We start from the raw sequence: 24,762 nt of genomic DNA, 5'->3' as shown, positions 1-24,762 counted from the left end.
TCATTGTGTGTCTGTGTTTTTGTGTGGGCAGCGGTGGTGTAGCGGGGAGCGGTGGTGTAGCGGTTAGCGCACTGGGCTACGAACCCGGCGACCCGAGTTCCATTCCCGCTCACTTCCAACATGGGTGACGATGTCCTGTGTCTCCCCACCCCGGAGTCGATCCAGCCTTGGACGAGTAGCTGCTGCGGTGTCTAAACATGAGCGCTTGGAAGACAAAGGCGGCCGGGTGTGGTACTGGCCACTCACCCTCGTGTGTGCCGTTCCGGCCTTGATAGGTGTTCGCTAACATCACTTGCCCTGTTAAGGCGAGGCGGGAGACCTTTGTCTTTGTTGCGTGATTGGGGCGCCGTGTGCGTGGCCCTCACGCTCCTCCTCAACCCTCCTCCTCACCCCACCTCCTCCCCCGGCTCTAACCGTGACCCGCATCATCCATGCTTACTCCTCGCCCCTCGCCTCCACACTCACCACATCCCTCATTCCCCACTCACCGCATGCTTCCGCCTCTCCACGTCGCTCACCTCCCCACTCACCACCTCAAAACTCCAGGTGATCTCAAGTGCCACGACCGTACTCCTGGTAGCAACTCGGATTCCTTCGACGACCATACTTCACCACACTTCACCATACTTCACCACGCTGACCAGTGCGGCGGGTTGGTGAAGTAGGAGAGCGGGCCGAGGGCTGGGTTCAGATATCGCTCGCCACTGATGTTAGCCGTGGCTGGGAATGGAACTCGCGTGGCTGAGTTCGTCGCGAAGTTCGCATGCGTCTGTGCCATTGCTCCGCACCTTCAAAGCAGCAGAGACAGGTCGCTGGTGAGACACTGAATGTTTTTGCTTGTTTTGAACAAATGCTGCTGTAATATTGCACTCCCAGAGGGCCGTGCTGCTGATGGGATGTGTGAAAAGTGAATGTGACGTGGAGGGACCCGCATTTGATGTGGAGGCGACTTGTCAGCCCCGTGACACATTCGGCACGGAGACAGCGGCCAATGCGTGCGTTGCGTCACACGCGGGGCGACACCGCCACCTGGTGACTTCTAACATCAGCAGCAGCTGCATCATCTGTAGCAACAGCAGCATCATCAGCTGCATCATCAGCATCATCATCAGTATTATCATCATCATCAGTATTATCATCATCATCTGTAGCAGCAGAATCATCATCATCTGTAGCAGCAGCATCATCATCATCTGCATCGTCATCATCATCTGTAGCAGCATCATCATCTGTAGCAACATCATCATCATTAGCTGCATCAGCTGCATCATCATCATCAGTATCATAATCAGTTGCATCATCATCTGTAGCAGCATCATCATCAGCTGCTGCATCATCAGCATCATCATCAGTATCATCATCATCAGTTGCATCATCATCTGTAGCAGCATTATCATCAGCATCAGCTGCATCATCAGCATCATCATCAGTATCATCATCATCAGTATCATCATCATCATCATCAGTTGCATCATCATCTGTAGCAGCATCATCATCATCAGCTGCATCATCATAGTCATCTCCATCAGCAGCAGCTGCATCATCTGTAGCAGCATCATCATCATCAGCATCATCAGCATCAGCATGGTCAGCCTTGGTTGCCCGTGCTGCAGTCCGTGCCACCACTCATTGTCTCACTTGCCGCGCCGGGAGATGGAACACAATAACGACATTTGGATTATTATACAATATACGTTTATTTGTTGTGCTCAGTTTAAACTAGTGGTAGAAAGTGACTGCATGATGCATGCATTAGTTATGTATTACACAGTTTAAAAATACATAGCATAGCTCAGTATGCATAGGTGCTGGAGAGGGTAAGTTTCAATTACTCTGTGGAACAGATGATGGTGGTGATGGTGGTGTTGGTGGTGGTGTTGGTGGTGGTGTTGGTGGTGATGGTGATGTTGGTGGTGGTGATGGTGGTGTTGGTGGTGTTGGTGGTGGTGTTGGTGGTGGTGATGGTGGTGTTGGTGGTGGTGATGGTGGTGTTGGTGGTGATGGTGGTGTTGGTGGTGGTGATGGTGGTGTTGGTGGTGATGATGATGGTGGTGGTGGTGATGGTGGTGGTGGTGTTGGTGGTGGTGATGGTGGTGGTGATGGTGGTGTTGGTGGTGGTGTTTGTGATGGTGGTGATGGTGGTGGTGTTGGTGGTGTTGGTGATGGTGGTGATGGTGGTGATGGTGGTGGTGGTGTTGGTGGTGGTGATGGTGGTGGTGATTGTGGTGTTGGTGGTGATGGTGGTGTTGGTGGTGTTGGTGGTGATAGTGGTGTTGGTGGTGAGACTGTAAGTGGCCTATGAAGGGCGTGCTGCCTGTAACAGTGTTGGCCGGTTGGCTCGGGGGGTTCATAATGGCCATCCCAAAAACTCGAGTTGGCTCCATTTATATCTTCGGTTCAAATTCAGGTTTCACAACCGACTGGAATTAAATGGGGATCTCAAGTGTAGCGAGTTGATGATATCATCCATGTCACCAATGACGAGCCCAGAGACCCACAGACTCACGGAGACCCACAGACTCACACAGACTGAGATTTGTGTAAACCAGGTTCTCCATGCTCGGGTCTCAGCTGATGGTCTCAGCCTCATCACCAATGACCGCACGCAAGAAAATGATACGTTTTCAAACTTTGATGATGAAAAATCTTCCAGCTGGCTGCCACGCGCCGTCCACCTCTACAGGGCCCTCCGCCACCGAGTGTGGGAAAGAGGCAATTGAAGGGACCTCAGAAGTAGTTGTTTGACTTCATCTGTCACGGCCACACAAGGCCGTGCACCGCTTCCTGCACGACGTCCGCATGGACATTTCTTTGCCATCTTGACGACAAAACCCCGAAAGCACACCCACTGCGCGATTGCGTTTTGTGATCCATTTGTGTGTGATCGTGAACTCTGTTTTTAAGGCAGTTATATAAAAGCAAACCGTGGTGGTGGCTCGGCTCAGGCTTGGCTCTGGTTCAAGGGAGCCGGCTCAAATCCACGTGGTCCCAGTCGGAGCCGGAGCCTATCACATGGCTGTGACATCACCATGCGTCTCGTGAACACGTCACGCGGTGGGTGGCGCAGTGGCTCTCTGATCCATGTCTTCAGCTCGCAGCTCGTCTCGGCACCAATCTCACGAATCCCTACGGCGGCCTTTGATCATTGCCCTCCCGGTAGTGCAATGAGCCACCCAGACCCAGAGTCCTAAACCACTCCCGTGGTAGCTCAGGGAGCCACCACGATGCAGAGTTATCTCTCCCTCTCCGCCCCCTCCCCCTGTAGGTCCCCCCACCCCACACAGCCCCCTACCCCGAGATGTTCACCTGGGAGCGCTGGCAATCACCCAGATCCACGAGTGCCCCCCAGCGGGTAGCTCGGGGAACCACCCACCGCGCTCTCTGCCAGCGGCTGGTCATTCAGACCCCGGACATTTAAATTGGTATGTTTGGTTTAATATCCACCAGAGAAAACAGTTGACGTGTTATTATTGTTAACGTGGGGCCCTACAAAAAACCCTGACATTTTGGGAATGCACCCCTCCTACCCCACGACCTCCTCTTTCCCCCCAACAGCCTCCCAGCTCGCTAGCCCTCCCCGGGGGCGCCGTCGCGGCAGCCCAGCGAGCAGTAGAGCCGCGTGCCGGCCGGGATGAAGCGCCGCTGCACCAGGGCGCAGCTGCAACCGGAGCAGCGGAAGCAGGAGGGGCGCGCGTGCCACTGACGGGGGCCGTGCGCCACGCGCTCTTCCTCCGCGTCGATGACGCCGCCGCAGCCCTCGCAGCTCTGCCGGGGGGGGGGGGGGGGGGGTCGCGAGGTCACGCGGGGTCAGTCTCCCCCATGCCAAGGGTACGTTCATGAAGTGAACGGTCATGGGCTCAGTGGGGGGTTGTGCAGTTGTTATTAGTATTACTCTGCTTGTTTAGGCAGGAGAGCCTCACTGAGTCTCAAGACTCCCTTTCAGAAGGGTCCTGCCAAGTTTTCGCAGTCGGGGAGGCGATGTTGCTACTACTGCTGTGTGTGTTCCCAAATGAGTCATTTGGGTGATTATAATTATAATTATTCAGCATTGGGATGTCTGACCAATACCAGTCCCACTGTGTGTGGGCTGTGGGAGGAAACAGCACCCAGGAAGAAACCCATGCGGGACAGGAGGACAACATATAAACTCCACACACTCGCTCGGACAAACACCCACACACTCACAAGGCACAGAGAAAGGTCCCCCGTATAGCCTTAACAGACTGTTGGGGCAAATGCTGTTAGCGAGCAAACACCACGCCCGGCTGTCTTTGTCTCCCCAGTGGCGATGTTTACAGATCGTATCAGGTACTAATTTCAGGCCGAGTCGACCTAGCGGAGTCCCAGGACCGGTTCAGATAATCAGTGTTGACCTTGAGCGGGATTCGGGTGGCAGGGTTCCTAGCGTAGAGCGCTAACCGCTACACTACCGCTCCCCCAACTCCACACACAAAGACGTCCCGAGTCGGGAATTGAACCGAGGTCCACTTCCTACTGCGAGGGAGATTGTGAGCGAAGCGCGGGGTGGCCGTGAGGGTGCGGCACTCGCCTTGGCGTAGGAGCTGCGGTAGCACTGCAGGCAGACGGGCTGCTCCGTCTCGGCCACGTAGGTCTGCCCCGCCAGCTGCACCCCGCACTCCAGACAGCAGAAGTGGTCCAGGTGCCAGCAGCGTCCCTCGGCGCGCGTGTACTCGCAGCTCACGATCGCCTGCGAGGGCGCCGTGCACAGCGGCAGCGACGGCCGGGAACGAACGCAGCGTCGCGATCAACTCCTCGCCGCTATGCCTCACCAGCCAGCCAGCACCATCGCCTCCTCTACACCTCACCACCATCACCTCCTCTACACCTCACCAACCACCATCACCACCTCTACACCTCACCATCACCACCTCTATACCTCACCACCACCATCACCACCTCTACACCTCACCACCACCATCACCACCTCTACACCTCACCAACCACCATCACCACCTCTATACCTCTATACCTCCATGCCTCACCAGCCAGTCAGCATCACCGCTACACATCACCAGCTAGCTAACTAGCTCTGAGTATTAGCCCCAACCGACCAACCGGCCTTATCCAACTAACTCGTCGGCCACTAGGACAAGCCCTCTCACTGACCCTACCCCTCGCCATATCAGCAGCCACTCGTACCAGCCCCATTGAAACAATACAAACGAGAACATAAACCGAACCCAACAATGCAAACGAGACCACGCAGACGAGAGGGACGGGACAAACGCGGCACCTCGGTGCACCGCGCGCACACGGGCGGTGCCTCCGCGCCCGTCCCCTGCCCCTCTCCAGCAGGGTGGATGTCCTGGGCCCCGGTCTGGTAATGCAGGTGGCAGAAGAGCGCGCCGTTGTCCCAGTAGTAGAGGAGGCTGGCGAGCGGCTCGCGGCACGTGGAGCACACGAAGCAGCGGACGTGCCACATGCGGCGCGCGTCCTCCCCGCCGGCACTCACGGCACGCTCGCCCTCCTCCAGCGTGCCCCCGCACCCCCAGCACACCTGGGACGGACACAGGTCGTCGTCATCGTCATCATCATCATCGTCTTCATCATCATCGTCACCATCATCATCGTCATCAACATCGTCGTCATTATCGTCATCATCTTCGTCATAATCGTCATCATTGTCATTGCCATCGTCGTGAGCCATGGTCTATCCACTTCTGGATGAAAGCATCTCAAATATGTGGTCATTCCTCAAGGTGCTACGACGTGAATGGTGAAGCCAGCCCCCACCTGTGTCTCTCCACTGCTGGTGTTTAACACACACAGCACCAGGTAGTACTCATTTAAGGCTGAGGAGACCTAGGGCAGGTCCAGGACCGATTCAGATAATTGCTCCTGATGTTGGCTGTGGGGCGGGAATCGAGCTTGGGTCGCTACCCACACACATATACAGTGAACCCATACTCCGTATAGTACGAACACACACACACACATATATATGGCTAAATGGCACCTAATTGCTGCCAAATCTTGTTGCCACTATCCCGAAAATCAACCATTACTGTTGAACTGGCTGTGGACAGCCACGGGTTGAGTCAAGGCGCCACTGCCGCTGAGGCCGCATGGAGACTCACGTAGAGAGTCAGCCCCTCGGCAGCGCTCGCATCTCCGCTCCCCGCGCTTCTCAAGGACCTGGCCTCCGCGTGCGTCTCGGGCGGGGGGGTCCGCGCCCCTGGGGGTCCCCTTGGGGGTTTCCCCAAGGGCCCCCCGTTGGCCCCCACGGGGGCCCAGTGCGGGACGCAGTCGGCCATGCTGAGCGTCGCCTCGTCTCGGGGCCCGCGGTCGTTCACGTGCGGATCTCCCCCCGGCGCCTCGGCCACCTGCGACAGAACGTCGAGCGTCGATCGTCACCAAGCCTGTCCGCTCGCTCCAGGGTACCGCCCCAGCTCTGCGAATAACGGACATCAGCCACAATGACGCAGCGCGGCGCAAGGGAGCGCAGTGCCTACGCTCCACAGCTACCTGGACCCTGGGTTCGATTTCTGACTGAGGTGCCTTTCTGCGTGGAGTTTATACGCTATCCCCCTGTTCTGCTCGGGTTTCCTCCGGATTCTCATGTTTCTTCCCATAGCTAAACCCACACGCCGCAGTTGAAATGCTATTGGCCAAAACCATTTCCAAATGCTGAAAATGTACCGGCAAATCACTCGATTGGGATCACCCACAGCAGCAACATCGCCCCCGACTGCGTCGAACTTGGCAGGACCTCCTGAAAAAGAGGCTTGAGACTCAGCCAAGCTATCGTGGGGTAACAAGCGTCGTGATGATAATAATAATCAGAATATCCAAAATGCAGTACTAGATTATGTTGGGCCGTGAGTGGACAGGGCCCCCCTGCTGCTCAACACATCACCGTGAGACCTCCCGGCTCTCGTCAGGTGCTGTACTCTGGTGAGCCCTGGGCGGTGTCGCTTCCTAACAAAGCAACCGGCCAAGATCCATCCACTGCCAGATAGTGTGAGAGATCCATAATCGAGGTTGTTGGGTTCCATCGCATAAATATAAATGGGTCTCTCCCACCACACAGATACAGCCACATGCAACTCCGACCAAAACTATCACGTTACCATACATAGCAGGCGTGACCAAAAAGATCTCCAAAATTCTAAACAAACATAAGATCCAAGTCCGATTCAGTACAGTGCATAAAATCCGTGATCTGATTCCATCTGTGAAGGATGTCGTTCCTGACTTACAGTATCCTGGAGTCTACAAATTGAGTTGCATTTGTGGTGATTGCTACATTGGAGAAACGAAACGTCATGTTTCTGATCGTGTCCGCGAGCACAAGTCAGATCTGAAACACGGCAGAACTGATTCTTCGGCCGTTGCCGATCATTGCTACAACTCGGTGGGCTCTCATGAAATTGTCCTTTCCGAGACCAAGGTTCTCTGCAAACCTCCTGGCTACCATCAAAGGTTTGTACACGAAGCCATACAAATATACAAACACAGACATAATTTCAACCGTGATGATGGGTACAAACTTAGTAATCATTGGAAAGATCTTCTTGGTTCTTTCGGTAAAGTCGCGTAGAAGGGAAGTAATAAAATAATAAAAATAAAACATAATAAAATGAAATAATTCTCACGACGTTTCGGCTACAACGCAAGCAGCCGTCTTCAGGTGAAGAATGAGACACTACCAAGCTAGGAGCTTATATACAAACTGGGTTGGAGGTGGAAGAGCGCCTTCCACCTCCAACCCAGTTTGTATATAAGCTCCTAGCTTGGTAGTGTCTCATTCTTCACCTGAAGACGGCTGCTTGCGTTGTAGCCGAAACGTCGTGAGAATTATTTCATTTTATTATGTTTTATTTTTATTATTTTATTACTTCCCTTCTACGCGACTTTACCGAAAGAACCAAGAAGATGAATCCCTGCAGTCACGAAAGCTTTAAATCATTGGAAAGATGTTATCAACCACGCAAAAAAGACTTAATTACACTTTTTTGGACCATCTTATCTGACAGGCACTATTTTACTTTACTTTACCGAGTGTTAACATCCCCAGTGTTTAACAGTACTCGCTTCATTGTTCAGCCAGCATTGGTATAAACATGGGCATTTTAGTTATTTTCTATCATGTGTATCAGGCCTCCCCTCCCCCCTCTCTGTCCAATGCGTTGGCGTGTGCAGCAGTAGTCGCTTGCGCACAACCGCGTCCACGCCGTCGCCCATCCTTTTGGCCCCGCCCCCCTCCCCCTCCCGATGCGTTGTACGTGGCACTCCGTGCCGTCTTTGAGCCCCGCCCCCCTCCCTCCCGATGCGTTCCATTCATTGGCTACCACATTCTGATGAGCTCCCCCCTCTCCTCCCCCCTCAACTTGCTTATAAGGGATTACTTCTTGAATCATTGCCTCACTTGATGCAGCTAATCTGGCTGTGACGGTCCCACCTGATGACGGAGACTTGTGTTGCCTCCGAAACGTCGTGATCTTTATTTTATTTTTTATTAATTTTGATGTTTTACCTACGTGACTTTACCGAAAAAACCTAAGAATGTGAATATAAATGGGTCCTTAAACCCGCCACCACTCGACAGCCAATTAGTCGGTTTGTCACGTAAACAAAACATGCCAGCTACTAGTTGAGCACACCCGATGTGTTGGAGAGTAAAACCTACAACTTGTAATGTTGTGGGTCACGAATTGGCATGTTTTGTTTACGCGACAAACATTACTAGCCGGCGGTGTCGGGTGGTGGCGGGTTTAAGGACGCATTATCTATGTACGCGATCTAACCCAAAACCCTCTACTATAGATCAAAATTGGTCGCGAAACTGTCGTGAGAGACGAGAGGTATTGTAACGCACGTGAACACTGCCGCATCATCATCTTCATCATCAGCGCGACATATCCACTGCTGGATGAAGGTGGCCGGGAAGGCGCGCGCGGGCTTCGCGCGAGGGCGTCGCTCTCAGATCCTATCGGGCCGGAAGCTCCACCCCGACCACCACCACCGGGGGAGTCGCTCAGCCGCCGCCGCGCGCAGCTGCAGCTTCCACGGTGGCCGCCACGCCGTGCGTGGTGTGCGTGGTGTGTGCGCGCCGTGCGTGGTGTGCGTGGTGTGTGCGCGCCGTGCGTGGTGTGCGTGGTGTGCGTGGTGTGTGTGGTGTGCGTGGTGTGCGTTGTGTGTGCGCGCCGTGCGTGGTGTGCGTGGTGTGTGTGGTGTGTGTGGTGTGTGTGGTATGCGTGGTGTGTGTGGTGTGTGTGGTGTGTGTGGTGTGTGTGGTGTGTGTGGTGTGCGTGGTGTGTGTGGTGTGTGTGGTATGCGTGGTGTGTGTGGTGTGTGTGGTGTACGTGGTGTGTATGGTGTGCGTGGTGTGTGTGGTGTGCGTGGTGTGTGTGGTGTGTGTGGTGTGCGTGGTGTGTGCGCGCCGTGCGTGGTGTGCGTGGTGTGTGTGTGTGGTGTGCGTGGTGTGCGTGGTGTGTGTGGTGTGCGTGGTGTGCGTGGTGAGCGTAGTGTGCGTGGTGTGTGCGCGCCACCACCAGTGCGCCTCACCCACACCGACACCCTATACGCGTGGCGGTCGTGATGATGATGGTGATGATTGATGGTGATGATGATGGTGATGATGCTGGTGATGCTGGTGATGATGATGCTGGTGATGATCATGCTAGTGATGATGATGCTGGTGATGGTGATGATGATGATGCTGGTGATGATGCTGGTGATGATGATGCTGGTGATGATGCTCACACGGCGGCCCGGGCTGTGTGATCGTGAGCGGGCACAGCTCCAGAGAACGTTCTTCGCGAACCGGCGCCTGTGTTTGCTTTCAGATCTCTATTCGCTGAATTGCTTCCCGTTATGTTTTGTTGTCGCTTTGGTTGTTCTGATGACCCAGGTCGATCTTCAACAGTCGCTGAGCACGGGGCCCAGACTCCCAACACGTCAAGCGGCCAGCAAGCAACGGCACCGTGACAGTCGCAATCGATAGTCGTTGACACGTTTCTTAAAACGAGCGAGGTTATTATTGTTGTGAGAGCTTGGGGGGAAGAGACGACGCTCACTGGAGAGGGACTCCCACAGTGGAGTAGAGCTGGGAAGGGAGCAGAGAGAGACGTGTTGTGCCCTGCAGTGTGGTGAGTGGGTGTATGTAGTGACACGCAATGTGGTGGTGTCATCGTCATCGTAGCCTTTCTCATCTTTGTTATTGCGCTTGTGAATCCAGGAAAGCCTCACTGAGTCTCAAGACCCTCTTTCAGAAGGGTCCTGCCAACTCTTTTGCAGTAGCGGAGGCGATATTGCAGCTGAGTGTGATCCCAAGTGAGTAATTCGCAGGTAATGTTTCAGTATTGGGATGTTTGGCTCATACCAATGATTATGATTTAGCTTATGGGAGTAAACCGGTAAACCCAGAGGAACCCCGTGCCCGAACAGGGCGAGAGAACTCCCAAACTGCACGCAGCATGGGGCGCCCGAGGCGTGAATCGAGCCCTCGTCCTTCTCGCAGCGAGTGCGACCACTGCCACCCCGCGGCAGCTCCCCACGCCTGCTCCGTGCAGCGGTCATTGTTGTTGGGGAGGGAGGCGAAAGCCATCGGCCAGGCTGCTGCTGCTGCTGTCCCTCTGCTTGCGCCTTGTATGGGCACGCCGCCGCGCCTCCCTGCGAGTGAACGAGGAGGCGGCACGCCTGGGATCATAGCGGCACGGAGGGCACCGCGGTGGTGGTTAGAGGTGGTGGTTGGTGGTGGTTAGAGGTGGTGGTTAGAGGTGGTGGTGGTGGTTAGTGGTGGTGGTTGGTGGTGGTGGTGTTTGGAGGTGGTGGTGGTGGTTGGTGGTGGTGGTGGTTAGAGGTGGTTGGTTGGTGGTGGTGGTGGTTGGTGGTGGTTGGTGGTGGTGGTGGTTGGTGGTGGTGGTGGTTTGTGGTGGTGGTGGTTAGAGGTGGTGGTTGGTGGTGGTGGTTGGTGGTGGTGGTTGTTAGAGGTGGTGGTGGTTGGTGGTGGTGGTGGTTAGAGGTGGTGGTTGGTGGTGGTGGTGGTTGGTGGTGGTGGTGGTGCGTGTCCATCATTGACAATATCCCAAGCGAGGTGACGGAATCGCTCCCGAAAGGACGCACCCCAAAAACTTGCGCCCGAATATGATCACCCACACACATACTGTGGCTGCTGATGCGATTACGATGATGCTGCTGATAATGCTGCAGTTTCTGCTGCTGCTACTCATGGCGATTGACGATGCTGCTGCTGCTTCTACTGCTAATGATGCTGCTTGTTCTGCACCTGATCATAGTCGATACTGGTGATGATGCTGCGGGGCAAATCACACCCCGTGGGGCCCTCCGACGCCTTGAAACTAGATCGGCAGCATCACATCTGACACTGTGACGGCGAAGTGTGCCCCTCCCAAAGCGCGGGGCCCGGGGCGGTCGCCTCGATTCGTAGTACCCGAGCGATTGCTCTGCTGCTAATGATGCTGCTGATGATGATGATGCTGCTGATGATGATGATGATTATGCGACTGCTGCTTCTGCCGACGACCCTGTTCATGCTGCGGCGAGCAGCGATGGAAGCGAGGAGAGCTGTGAGTCACCCCTGTTTCTGGCAAAGTGCTAAAATGCCAAAGACAAACAATCCCCCTATAGCCTTTAAAGGCTATTGCGACAAGTGCTGTGAGCGAGTAGCACCTACAAATGCCGACACGGCTCACGAGGGGGTGGGTGGTCAGCACTATAGAAACACTGGCACACACACACACACCCACACACACACCCACCCACACACACACCCATTACCCCTTCACTCACCCCCGGCCCTGCCACCACAACCAACTGCTGGCGACTCGAGATAACCGCATGATGGGGCTGCGTGTAATCTCGAGCGTTATGATTATGTACACATCATAGCGAGACGATATGAATATGTCGATGTGACGAGTATCTGAACCGGTCCTGCGCGCCCCCTAGGTCGACTCAACCTCAAATTTGCACCTGGTGCGGTGTGTAAACATCGCCACTGGGGAGACAAAGGCGGTCGGGCGTGGCGGTGCTGGCCACCCACCCCTAATGTTTCGTGCCGGCCTTCAGAAGTGCTCGTCAACAGCACTTGCCCCAACAGTCTGTTAAGGTTATATGGGGGATGTTTGTCTTTGTGTATAAATGTATATGTTACGTGAGTGTATACGTGTATGTGAGTGTATACGTGCATGTGAGTGTATACGTGTGAGTGTGTAAGCCTGCGTGAGTGTGTTTGGGTAATGGGGAGCGGTGGTGCAGTGGTTTTCCCAGAGCACTACGAACCCAGCGACCCGAGTTCGATCTCCGATCACGGATAACGTCAGTGGCGAGTGACATCTGAACGGGGCATGTGTCCACTCTGCTGCACTGGCCCCCACTGCCCTGCGCGGTGAGGTTTGGTCAAACAAGCCCCGATGACTGGCATGGTTGTTTGGCCTTCATCCAGCAGTGGATATCAGTTTGACGTTCTCACCTCGCGAGCGCGTTACTCGTGGCACGCGTCCGCGAGGTCACCACCGGGGAGATGGAGCGACCCCAAACATTGCGCGTGCACCGAGCAGGAGCCGCGTGGGCCGTTGCGTCGCAGGATCGTGCGGGTGGCGGCGGCTCGAGGGGGAAGGCCGTCTTCATCCGGCAGTGGAGTGGCCGTGCCTGATACCGACGACGACGGCGATTTATGACCGCGAGCCTCGAGGGGGAGCGCCGCCGAGCGGCACTGCCGGGCCACCGAGCGGCACTGCCGGGCCGCGAGGAGCTCCCCGGACAGGGCGCTGAGTGGCCCCTTCCGTGGGATTCGGCGGCATCATCGCCCAGAGACGCGAGGGCGCACACGGGATAAGCTCTCGCGTCTCTGTGCCAAATCTTCTCTCCTGTCCTGCCCGCCCCCACCATCACAATCACCCACCACATTCAGCCCCCCCCCCACACACACTTTACTTTCCTTACCCCCTCTCCTTCCTGGGCCCCCCTAACAGCCCTGCCCCGAGCGCCGAGTTCGCTACTCCGCTCCCCGATAAGGCAGTAGGAGAGAGTAACAGGAAATTCCTGGGTAATGAGTCAAGTTTTGAGAATTCCGCCGCCGGATTCTGAGAGAGAGAGAAGTCGAACCGTCGATGGGCGCTCTGCGAGCGGCGCACGCGAAGATCCTGGCAGAAGGAGCGGCGGGGGGGGGGGCACGCGGCCACCACCCCGCCCTGGGCTCACCGGGAGCCGGGTTCGGCCTGTGGGTGGGGGCCAACCGTCACAAAGACTCGCGCGGAGACCCGTAGACTTCCTTGAGTCTACGGGCCTCTGGATGAGTCGATATGTCTGTCTGTGCGTCTTTGTTGTCTGAGTTGAATATTCTCCTCTTCAAATTTGCCTTCACCACTTGCCTCGGTCTGGCCGTTCAGCCGGCAGGCTCTGCCCATTCCCTGCTTTCCATACACGGCTGCATTGGGATCTAGGAACTAAAGGCGCGTAAAACATGTACATTATTATTACGTGTCGCTTTGTGAGTATGTATCTCTCTGTTCGAGTCTATGCATCTCGCTGTGAGTCTATGTGTCTCTCTGTTCGAGTCTATGTGTCTCTCTGTGAGTCTATGTGTCTCTCTGTGAGTCTATGCATCTCTCTGTTGGAGTCTATGCATCTCGCTGTGAGTCTATGTGTCTCTCTGTTCGAGTCTATGTGTCTCTCTATGAGTCTATTTACATCACGATGAATCTACTTGTCTCTATGAGAATCTATGTGTCTCTGTGTATGTATCTCTCTGCTGTTATTCCACAGAGCAAACTAGGACACGTCTCTCTGTCAGCCCAGGTCTATTATCATAATCGCGCAGTGTCCCTGCGATAGAGTTGAGCACAGCGGCACTGGCACGAAACGTCGGGACAAATCGATGCCCACCGCCTCCCGAACGCAGCCGATTTCCTGACTGGGTTGGTCGTCACGATCACTCGAGTGGACTGCTCTGTGATGGATCCCTCTGCACGCGAGTCGTGGCTTCAGTCGTGCGAGAATGGGAATGGACTCTTCTGGGTGTGTGGGAAATGTGCGCGAATTACAATGAGTGATGTTCCGCTACAAAGAACGAGGTGGAACAAGACAGATTGCACAGAGGCACTGGGACAGGCAGGAACGAGAAACAATGAAAACAACTAATTACCAACAAACACATCCATCGAGCCACGGAACGACCCACTTATTGAGGCATGATCTATAGTTACAAGGATACCCGTGAACTTTAAGTAAATACCATCTAACATAAATACTTATAGGGGACGGGATAACCCATACATTTATATAGGACCCATAGACTTATATAGATACCCACAGACTCACGGAGATGGCCATATACCTACATATATACACATGGACTTACATAGAGACCCATACACTTTTGTATATACCAATCAACTTGCCTAGAGACACATCGACTTATGTAGAGACCGACCAACTCACACAGAGAGCCACGCACTGGCAATGCTCAGGGTGCTGGCGTGTGGCCGCTCGTGCGCTTTGTGTGTTGAGCCCAAGTGAGTTCCTCCACGCGCCGCCACACACACAGAGAGAGGGAGAGGCCACTCTCCTTTAAAGGAGCTGACGGGGCAGCGCGGTGAGCGACACTAACTCTACCACTGCACTACCACTACACTAACACTACCACTACACTAACTCTACCACTACACTACCACTACACTAACACTACCACTACACTACCACTACACTAACACTACCACTACACTAACTCTACCACTACACTACCACTACACTAACTCTACCACTGCACTACCACTACACTAACACTACCACTACACTAACTCTACCACTACACTACCACTACACTAACTCTACCACTACACTACCACTACACTAACACTACCACTACACTAACTCTACCACTACACTACCACTACACTAACTCTACCACTGCACTAACTCTACCACTACACTAACTCCGCACTAACTCTACCACTGCACTAACTCTACCACTGCACTAACTCTACCACTGCACTAACTCCGCACTAACTCTACCACTGCACTAACTCTACCACTACACTAACTCCGCACTAACTCTACCACTGCACTAACTCTACCACTGCACTAACTCCGCACTAACTCTAACACTGCACTAACTCCGCACTAACTCTGCACTAACTCTAACACTGCACTAACACTGCACTAACACTGTTACGAGTGAACGGTATTTCTGACAAAGCCGTCACTGCGGAAGTGGCGCCTCTGAGCACATTACACGAGATACGCGACTTGCATGGCATCTCATCTCAACACATTTTAAAGGGCGCCCTCAGTGGCAGCTGCCCCTGTGCAGCACGAGGTGACGCAGCACCTGGCGAACATTAGTCTGCTGTGTGTGGAATCCCAATCGAGTCATTTCCGCTTTTACTTTTTAGAATTTGGCAAATTTGTATCATGACGCCGGTAGGCGATGGTCCACTCCTGCGAATGGCGTCACGGGATCTGTAACGTCCTCTGTGAGGCAGACGGAGCACAGGAGTAGTAGTCAAAGTACTTCATGTTTCCTACACCACCACCACAGTATTAACCGGGCCGGCCCGTCAGATTCGAACTTCTGCGATAGCAAGCGGCGAACGCGCCACCCTCCGGGGGCTGCAGTGTCACCGCGCCCCACGCTCGCCGCTCACCTGGCGAGGCGAGGGCCTGACCAGTCCAGCCGCGTGCTGCACCGCCGCCCGCTGCTCCCTCTCCGCCACTCCTCGATTTCCGTTCTGTGCCGATACCGGAGGAGGAGAAGAAGGAGCAGGGACGGGAGGAGGTGGGGGTGGAGGAGGAGGTGGAGGAGGAGGTGGAGGAGCCCTGCCACCATCGCCGTTGACGTCGCGGAGTTTTATCGACTGCGGTGACGATGACGACGCTAGCAGTAGACGGTGACCCACGGCCCCGTCACACAGGGGGGGCGACCCCGACCTCTGGGCCCCCACGAGGCCCTCTGGGGTCGTGCTGCCCTCCTTCAAATCCTCCTGCTGGAGCTGCTGGAGTTGCTGCTGCTGCTGCTGGAGCTGCTGCTGCCCCGCCTGCTCCCGCTCCACGAGGTGCTGCTCCGGGCTGCATTTGCAGTTGACGCAAACTCTCCTGCGAGGGCACCACGAGGCGAGAGGTGGCCGCCTTACTCAGTCGCCCTGCACCGCAGTGCGGCACCCAGATAGACCACCAACTCCCAGATAGACCACCAGCACCCTGATAGTCCACCAACTTCCAGATAGACCACCAGCAACATCATCGCCATCAGTTTTAATCTATACGGCGCTCGCTTTTATGCCTCCACATCTCAAAGCACCTTGCATCGCATCTCTTCTCAACAACATTAGAAAGGGCACCCCAGTGGCAGCTGTCCCTGTGTGGCACGAGGTGGCACACAGGGACGAGGTGACACACAGGGACGAGGTGACACACAGGGACGAGGTGACACACAGGGACGAGGTGACACAGTCTGCTCTTTGTGGAATCCCAATCGAGTATTTGCGGTTTCGTTTCGAACTTAGAAAATTTAGACCGTGACACCGGTGGCACGTGATGGCCAACTCTTGCGAACGACGCCACGGGGTTTGTAACGTCACTCGCAGGCGGCGCCGAGTCGTTTGTGGATGGTAGAGGGCGACGGGATATATCCCACGCACGTGAAGGAACGCGAATGGTCAACTCAGAATGCTACACTCAGCGCAATGTCTCTGGACGTGGCCCTGACGCCGTGGAGCACCTGCAACACAAACTGATTTCATCGCTCCATCTCCCCGCTGGGCGTCCACTGGGACGCATTTCGTGCCCTGTGCCGCTGGGGGGTGAGCGGCCTGGGGCGCGTCACGGGACGATGGCCAGGAGGAGTCACGGAGCCAAGGGGGTTGACGTCTAAGAGACACGTGAAGTTTAGAACCACCCTTAGCAGACAGGGTATACGCCGACTAATAGCAGCACAGGCATCGCAATGTCACTTAAATCCCATTGTTAATTGCACAGCTTTGCTTAAAAGCAATGCTATGTTCAACACAACAAGACGGCTGTTTTGCTAAACTCATGATGACATTAAACCCATGATAATGTGATGTCACGTCTCACCACCGCATAATGTGTTATGCGTGTGGCGGGTGTGGTGAGCGTGGTGAGTGTAGCCATCTAAGTTCTTCGGCTAGCCACTGCCATCGCAGTGGGACATAAGAGTTGCTGGATCGCGGCTTCGGGTTTTGTGAGACTTCAAACTCCACTCCGGTTTTACGGTCTCTCCAATTGGGACGTGTGGTTATATGCGAGTCTAAGGGTCTCTCTGTGAATCCACCTGCATATCAATACATCAACTTGCAATCATGATCACCTGAGCCTGTAAAGCCCGGGGCAGACTAGATAGAATGCTGGAACTGCAATAGGATTGCCACCTGTGTGGCATCTGCAGCAAGACCGGTCCCGATGTCTGGTAAGGGCCTTGCTGTGTTAAAACTTCATTGCAGGAGCCGGCACGGTTTGAATGGCAGACCCAGGCTGAGTGAGAATCGTGTCCGCGTTGCTTTGTGGAGAAGGAGGCCGCTGCCAGACCGGAGCCACCGCTAGATTTGTTGTCGCCGCTATCGCCCGGGCTCGAATTTCCTGGCCAAGTTCCTTCTCTCGGAGTTGCCACTGACCACATCGCGCGGTCCAGAGAGAGTGGGCGTCAAACGTGTGTGTGTGTGTGCGATCATACAGTGCACTAGCGTGTGTATGTGTGTGGTTGTGTGTGGTACTGAGCCTCCCCTAGGTCTACCCAGCCCCAAATTAGTACCTGGTGCGATGTGTAAACTTTGCCAATAGGGAGATAAAGGCGGCCGGCCGTGATCCTTGCCATCTACCCCCTTGTGTGCCGTGCCGGCCTTCATAGGTGTCCGCTAACAACTCTGGCTCCAAAAGTTTGTTGAGGCTATGCGGGTGATCTTTGTTTTTGTGTGTGCGTGTGCACGTGTGTGTGCGTGTGCACGTGTGTGTGCGTGTGTGTGCACGTGCGTGCGTGCACGTGCGTGTGTGAGTGTGTGTGTGAGTGTGCGTTTTTTTTGTTTCCAACCGGCGAAGATGCTCCATTAGGGGGGTCCACGTTTCGCAAGCGTAGAGAAGGGAGGGAATGACCGTGACCGAGAAGACCTGAAGCTTCGTGCCGGTTATACACATTCAGGCTGGCCTGCCTACGATCCATCCTGGGTTTAACCAGGCTGGATTGTGTGAGGAGCTCACAAATCCTTGAAATATCTGGGCAAAGTCCCATCGGTGAGCTCCTCCGGCAGGCAAGGCTGCGTTGGCTGGGTCATGTAGCCCGCATGCCCAGCTACCGCATGCCTAAACAGCTTTTGTTCGGCCGGATCGAGGGGGCTAAACGGGCGCGGCACGGGCTGGAGAAGAGATGGAGTGATGTGGTACAGGAGGACGTGGAGCTGAGTGGACTTGCCGATGACTGGTACCAGCGGTGTCAAGATCGGCCTCAGTGGAGGAGGCTCGTGAAGGACGCTACTGGGCAGTTGGAGGCAGTCGCCCTCCAACAACAACGGAGGGCGGAGGAGCGACGCTCACAACAACGAGCGGAGCGCCGGGTGGCTAAAGCACAGCAAGTTGGTACAGTAGGGGGCACAGGTGGTGCATCAGCCAGTCATCTCGGTCATCTCGGTCAGTCGACCCGTGGCACCTGCTGGGTCTGCCCCGTGACCTCCTGTCAGCGGGCGTTCGACACTTCACGTGGCCTCAAGGTGCACTTGGCCTGGCACAAGCGTCGTGGTGACGTCACCGCCACTTAGTGGCGAATGGCGGTTGTTGTTGTTGTTGTGAGTGTGCGTGTGTGTGTGCATGTGCGTTTGTGCACGTGCGTGTGTGCACGTGTGTGTGCATGTGTGCGTGTGCACGTGTGTGTGCGTGTGCACGTGTGTGTGCGTGTGTGTGCACGTGCGTGTGTGCACGTGTGTGTGTGCACATGTGTGTGTGCACGTGTGTGTGTGTGTCTCCGAGAACCCTATCGCGTGTGCACGTGCGTGTGTGCGTGTGTGTGTGCGCGTGTGTGTGGGGAGCGGTAGTGTAGCGGTTAGCGCGCTGCGCTATGAACCTGGCGACCCGGGTTCGATTCCCGCTCACGGCAAACACCAGTGACGATTATCTGAACCGGTCCTGGGCCTCCCCTAGGTCGACTCAGCCTCAAATGAGTACCTGGTGCGGTGTGTAAACATCGCCGCTAGGGAGACAAAGGCGGTCGGGCGTGGTGCTGGCCACCCACCCCCTCGTGTACCGTTCCGCCTTCATAGGTGCTCGCTAACAGCACTTGCCCCTACAGTCTGTTAAGGCTATACGGGGGATCTTTGATCTTTGTGCGCGTGTGTGTGTGTGTCTCCGAGAACCCTATCGCCCTCATCCACACGCCGACTCGGCTCGACTGAACCCGCAAGTCGGCGGAGACTCGGACCCCGCGGTCCACCCAGTCACAGGATTTGCGGCGCGTTCCACCCGAATCCTAATCCTCCTCCTCGCGTTGTTGTTGTCGTCGTTGTCGTCGCCTGAATGTTGTTCTGGCCCCACCATCACACAACGCTAGCGCGGGCCAGCCTTGTGCAGTCGCTGATGATCATGAGCATGTCTGGCTGATGATGATGATGATGAATATATGTAGCTGATAATGATGATGCGCATATCTAGCTGATGATGAGCACATTTAGCTGATGACGATGAGCATATCTCGCGGGCGTTATAAAACCGGGCCAGCTATCGCGACGGGGATTCCCCCCTGAGTGTGGAATGCAAGAGGCTTCCTCCTGGTGTCGCCGCCGCTGCGACAGACTGGTGGCACGTGACCGCGAGCAGCCACGGCCCAGAGTGAACCCCACACCTTGACGTGGTGTGCCGGGTGCCGGTTCCTCACCTCCAGTAGTGGAGCTCCAGGCCGGGGCAGCGATCTTTGCACGCGGAACAGGGGGCCCCGGCCCCCCACTCGTGAGAGATGGTCACCTGGGGGGGGGCCAGATCGTGCAAGATTACAAAGTGTACCCAGGAATGTTGACAGCGATGCGCTTTCCCAGAGTGCACCACGAGTGCTCGCGCCCTCGCCAGCGCAAGGGCCTCCACTCCAAGGCGCTGTGGGAACCCCTCTAGATGGTGATTGGCCTACTCTTCCACATTCACACGCTTGGTGCTTTGATGGATGACGAGGGCCTCCCACGCTGTGCGGGTCGTGGGGGTTGTTTGACCATACTTCACCACGCTGGTCAGCTTGGGCTGACAAAGCTTAATCTGCTATGAGGAGGAAAGAACTGAACGGAACGCTGCGCAGATTGTGAATCCTTCAGGCCGCGTCTCAGCGTCAACAAAATACGTTTCACTTTCACGTGTACGCCAACACGTGGTCCGTTTAAACCACTCACCATCAACGACCAGGGCCACTCCACTGCTGGATGAAGGCCTCCCCTGAGCCGCCTCCATCCTGTGATATAATAATCCACCTAATAGATGTTATAGTCCCCATTTGCACGTGGATGGCGTTTGCTGAAATGCCTCAGCAGCTCATCACATCTCATCTCACACATTGAAGGGCACCCCCGGTGGCAGCTGTCCATGTGTGGCACAGTGTGACTGACGCAGCATTGGCGAGCGAGCGGGCACGAGTCTGCCCGTGGGGGCGATGATCGCTCCTCTGTGTGATCCCAGTGAGTCATTTGCGGTGTCATTTGAAGAATTTGTCAAATTTTGCGTCGACCGTGAGGCCGGCACACAATGGGCTAACTTATTACAAATGACGCTACAGGGCCTTGAACGTCCGCTGTGAGTGAAGCAGGAGTATTTGATAGATATTATATATTATACACGTTGCAGTATTGACCGGGGCGGCCTGCTGTCGTTGAGTCGATCTCAGCTGGGAATTGGGATGCAAAGAGGCGACTGGCTTCCCTACCCGGACCAACACTCTCGTCTGTTTACATAGGCCTCGGCAAGGTAAGGTAAATCACCCTTTTTACCGGGTAAAAGGGTAAAGGGTAAATGTGTCGACATGCCAAGGGGTAAGGTAAAGGGTAGGGTAAAGGTAGCTCTGAAGAATTACCCGGTAGGGTAAAGGTACCGCAAAATATTACCCGGTAAATACGGTGCCTTGTTTACCGCTAAAAGCTCCTTGGCGCAGTCCGTGGCCTCCATTTAATAAGTAATATAAAAAAAACCTCTTTTTTAAACACGCTTTTATTAAATGTACTAGTAATGGCAGAACTCCACAACTCCAAGAAGTGGCCCCGAAGCTTGCCACGACGTAACGGACCGTGGCCAATTACAGCCAACGTCAGTTGAGCGTGGACAATTAGAGCCAAGCCGAAACATAACAAATAAAATCATGTTTAAACATATATATAGTTTGTTATGATAGAATATAGTGTTGTCATCAGTATGCCATAAGCAAACCAAGTGTGCAGTCGATACCACATTAGGAAGTGGGTTAAAATTGAGTTACAAGATTTGAGGACACGACAACGACGACAACAACAACGACAACAACGACGACAACAACGACAACAACGACAAACCAACAACGATGACAACAAGCGTGTAAAATTGGAATCATCGAGAGTATTCTATATGAATAAAGCGCTCTACCTTACAGCATTTACCATTATAAACATTGTTCATGTGTAGTACCCTAGTAATTACCCTGTAATTGGGTAATTTGTATGGGGTAAGGGTAAAAGGCAGGGTAAAAGGAAGGCTCGTTGCTTTTTACCTTTTACCTTACCTGCTAAAGGGTAAAAGGTAAGGGCAGAGTGATTGTATTGTGGTAAGGTAAAATGTAGGGTAAAGGTAGGCTCGATGTTTTAACCTTTTAACTTTTACCTTACCTTGCCGAGGCCTATGTTTACACACGCGGGCAATAACCACCCGCAATCCATTTCCATCTCTCTCTAAGTCACTGTTACCATGAACGGGTTTTAAATAAAAACTTTGATTGTTGGGTTGATTGTATTTGTTACAGATGATGATCCCGTTTGGCCAGTTTGCCGGCGACGTTACACGGGAGATCCGTGGCGAGCGACAGAGCGGCACACAGACGAAGAGAGCCCGGGGTCCTTGACGAGGTTTGAACAAGGAACGGTCGCGGGGTTTAGCGGTCATGAACGAAACTGGCACGAGTCAAATAACAGCGCAAATGCAACGCGAGCAGGCGAGGTGCGGGTGAGATCTGCGTGTCCGTCTCACAGTGACATGAACTCGCTTCGATCGAGCGCAGCGCAACTCAATGTGCGAGCAGGAAGCGCCAGGAACACAGAGGGCGCTGGGCAGGGGCAGCGAGCTCCGTGTGTTGGTCTAATAGGGACATCAACACACGCAAAGTAATTGTGTCCTAAATGTAACTTTGCATTGATTTCGCACCTCCGATGAGCACGGTTGGCTACATACGGTGCGAAAGAAGTTCAACATACATGCACATCACGTGCCCATTGCTTTTGTGTTGATTTATATTTGCTGCATTGCTCTTCTTAAGTCTTCACGTTGCCGCGTTTGACAGCTGGCGACGACCCAGGGCCCTCTCGAGCTCCCGCCCGGCTCGTGGCGACACGCGTGGCTGGGCGCCACTCGCACTGCCACGAAACGCGGCGCCTGTTCCGCGTTCACCAAACTGCGCCATTCAAACGCGAACCCGTTACACACCGCACACAACCGACAGTCCGTGGTCACGGTCAACTGGAGGGTGTCCTCACGACCAGTGCCGTTGATGCATTGTTAAGGGAAGTGAAGTTGGCTACAGGGCAAGAGACGTCGTGGCTAGAAGGGATGGAAATGATGATGATGGCAGACGGACGAGACTGGTAATGGAATGGCAGCCAAAGGAGGGAATACAAACGAGAGAACGATAACCAACAAACACAATACACACAATGCACACAATGCACACGAAGCTTGATGAATGTGTATGTTTCAAAATTATAATTTAATGCCACTGGGAGTCGGGAGAAGAAGCATGTTGATCAGACAGCAGCAGCAGCGCGAGGTGGCAATCGCTTCATCCAGCAGCGGACAGCCCACGGTTCGGTTAACAATCGCATTGCAAACACACAATAGCTTCTCACTCATGCATTTTGTATAATTCTCTTTGAATAATTTAAACTTCGCAGGCTCCCTAAGAGATTTCGGTTTATTTATCCGGCGTGCGATATCGGGGCTCAGCTGTCCCCTCGGGGCACGAGGCCCTGCTCCGTGATGCATCGTGGCAATTACCCACACACACAAAGACAAAGGTCCCCAGTGTAGCCCACACCAGCTGTTGGGGCAAGCGGTGTTAGCGAACACCTAATTAAGGCCAAGAATACAATACACTATCCTGTAAAATACACACCTTCACATGTACAAACATGTACACATACAGCCCCACACACATGTATACACACATACAAATAAACGTCTCACACACAAAGATGCCCCGTATAGCTTGAACATACTTTCGGGGCAAGTGCTATTAGCGAGCACCAATGAAGACCGGCACGTCACACGAGGGGGTGGGTGGCCAGCAGCACGCCCGACCGCCTTTGTCTTCCAAGTGGCGACGTTTATACATCGCACTTAGTACTCATTTGAGGCTGAGTCGACCTAGCGGAGGCCCAATACCGGTTCAGATCATCGTCACCGGTGTTGGCCGTGAGCGGGAATTGAACTCTGGTCGCCGGGTTCATAGCGCAGTGCGCTAACCACTGCGCCACCGCTCCCCATACGCATGCATACGCACAGGTATATCCCACCACACGCAGCTGCACACGCGCAAAAATGTTCATGTCTGACCTTCTTAAAGCGCTCGTCCAAATCCATAATGGAACACAAAACCCCGGTCGTGCGAGTCGCGATGTCCTCTATTTACTGCTCGCGCTCCCAGGTCTGCGTCCAATGCACGCCGCCGACTCCACTCGCGACGGGGGAAGCTGCTGCGGGTCACTCGGAGACCCCCCCCCCCGGTCCCGGAACGCGCGACGGCGGGGAGAGGGCTCGCCACTGAGCCGGAGATCCACTCTCACCCACCCCCTCCCCTCTACACCCACAGCCTCAACCCAGCTCCCTCCACTCCATCACCACCACCCACCCACAACGCGACAACCACAACCACTCTGTACCCAATACCACCACCACAACCACTCTGTACCCAATGCCACCACCACTACCACCCAAACCACCCTTACACCACCACCACCACACACACTCTGATCTACACACACACACTGACTTACACACACACACACTGATCTACACACACACACACTGATCTACACACGCACACTGTGATCTACACACACACACTGACCTACACACACACTGACTTACACACACACTGACCTACACACACACACTGACCTACACACACACACTGACATACACACACTGACCTACACACACACACTGACTTACACACACACACTGATCTACACACACACAGACTGACGTACACACACATTGACTTACACACACACACTGACTTACACACACACACACTGATCTACACACACACACACTGACTTACACACACACACGTATGCACGCGGCTCCCAGGCCAGGGGACCGGACCCGGACCCCTGCAGAGCTTCCTTGAGGGGGGGGGGGGGGTCCTGGAGACCACCCACGCCAAGGTCTCCTGAGCGCCGAGCCGAGCGGGTCCGACCTCCCGGCGCGCCACTCGCGGCGTCCCGCTGACACAGCCCCCACCCTCTCGTGATGGCTTGTGACCCGTGCTCTCGACAAGGACCCCAGCGATGAGTCTGCGCTGTCGATCACGATAGAGGGGTTCGCGTCTGGCAGTTCACC

The 24,762-nt window shown here is 54.6% G+C and overlaps 1 protein-coding gene across 1 annotated transcript; it reads right to left on the bottom strand.

Moving 5' to 3' along the window:
* Positions 1-3,281: 3,281 nt before the first annotated feature.
* On the bottom strand, positions 3,282-23,922 carry LOC144721405 (testin-like). The gene is made up of 7 exons (XM_078599001.1): positions 23,752-23,922; positions 19,862-19,947; positions 15,633-16,080; positions 6,099-6,344; positions 5,255-5,518; positions 4,550-4,708; positions 3,282-3,765 (listed from the first exon to the last, which is right to left on the bottom strand). The coding sequence occupies exons 1-7, from the start codon at positions 23,776-23,778 to the stop codon at positions 3,568-3,570; spliced, it is 1,428 nt and encodes a 475-aa protein (XP_078455127.1). The 5' UTR covers positions 23,779-23,922; the 3' UTR covers positions 3,282-3,567.
* Between the last annotated feature and the right edge of the window lie 840 nt (positions 23,923-24,762).

This window comes from Lampetra planeri, chromosome 11, assembly GCF_965212315.1.
Source record: "Lampetra planeri chromosome 11, kcLamPlan1.2.h2, whole genome shotgun sequence".
Classification (NCBI taxonomy): domain Eukaryota; kingdom Metazoa; phylum Chordata; class Hyperoartia; order Petromyzontiformes; family Petromyzontidae; genus Lampetra; species Lampetra planeri.
Note: the sequence above shows the minus strand (reverse complement) of the source record. Positions and strands in the feature narration are given on the sequence as shown.